The 948-nt window shown below is 31.4% G+C and overlaps 1 protein-coding gene across 4 annotated transcripts in view; it reads left to right on the top strand.

Moving 5' to 3' along the window:
• Positions 1–948, top strand: part of LOC113812995 (uncharacterized) — an 8401-nt gene continuing 7453 nt past the window's right edge. The window contains exons 1-2 of one of the 4 annotated variants that reach the window (XM_070130487.1): positions 1–51; positions 873–948. The exon at positions 873–948 is cut by the window's right edge and continues 50 nt beyond it. In XM_070130487.1, coding sequence (XP_069986588.1) covers positions 916–948 — 33 coding nt within the window. In that variant the 5' untranslated portion in view covers positions 1–51; positions 873–915. The other 3 variants (XM_070130486.1, XM_070130485.1, XM_027364936.2) reach the window with 3 other exon arrangements.

The following is a 948-nucleotide window of genomic DNA, read 5'->3' as shown; positions in this document are numbered from 1 at the left end:
AGAAAATTCAAGATGCAGTTTGATCTTGGCGACTTCCTTGCGATACTGAATGTCTATTAAGTTGCAGGAATAACGGATATATTTCATAATGATATAGGAATCGATAGCCATTGCTGTAGATCGATAATACGAGTTTCAGATAAGTGTTAACCTTCTAGTGATATCGTATCGTATTGTGTGTTATCGTACAGTGGTGAAATTTCGTACTTGTTTTATTGTAACATAATATGATATGGTTTTGCGTGCTCTAATGTGCTTCTTTTGTGATATATTGCGTTAATATCGCATTATTTCTTATTCTATCGTTATCGTATACATTAAGATTTTGTGTCAAATAGTAATACCATTTCTTTCATATAGTAACTTTATGTCATGTAGTAATACCATTATGTGTCATATAGTAATACTATTTTGTGACATAGTAATACCATATTGTGGCATATAGCAACTTGATTATGTGCCATATAGCAATCCCATTTTGTGTCGTAATGTACCGTGTACAATCGTTCAACATCATACATTCACAGTGTGCGCCGTTATTTTTTTTTTTTTTTTTTTTTTTTTTTTTTTTTGCTTGTGGATAAAATTCACAAAAAAATACAAACATTTTAATGTTGTGTTCAGTTCGTCGTATTTGACAATGATGTGCACATGTGTGCAGGAGGGGCTGTATGTGTGTATGCATAGTGGAAAACGGTGAATAAGGCGATTCAAATAATGGAGAATAACAAACAAGGAGAGAGTGAAGGAAATGCAGAAAGAAAAAAAAAAGAAGAACGATCATAGAGATAAAAATAGAACCAAAACAAAAAACAACAACAACAAGAGAGACAACACTCCAAAATAAAAACAGCATAAATATCTTTCCCCAGAATAGATAAACATTAATACTGTATCACTGCATGCTCTATAAAAATGATGTCGACGAAAAAAAACAAAAGATTTATA

This window comes from Penaeus vannamei, chromosome 15 (assembly GCF_042767895.1).
Source record: "Penaeus vannamei isolate JL-2024 chromosome 15, ASM4276789v1, whole genome shotgun sequence".
NCBI lineage: Eukaryota > Metazoa > Arthropoda > Malacostraca > Decapoda > Penaeidae > Penaeus > Penaeus vannamei.
This window is presented reverse-complemented; position numbering and strand designations above follow the sequence as displayed.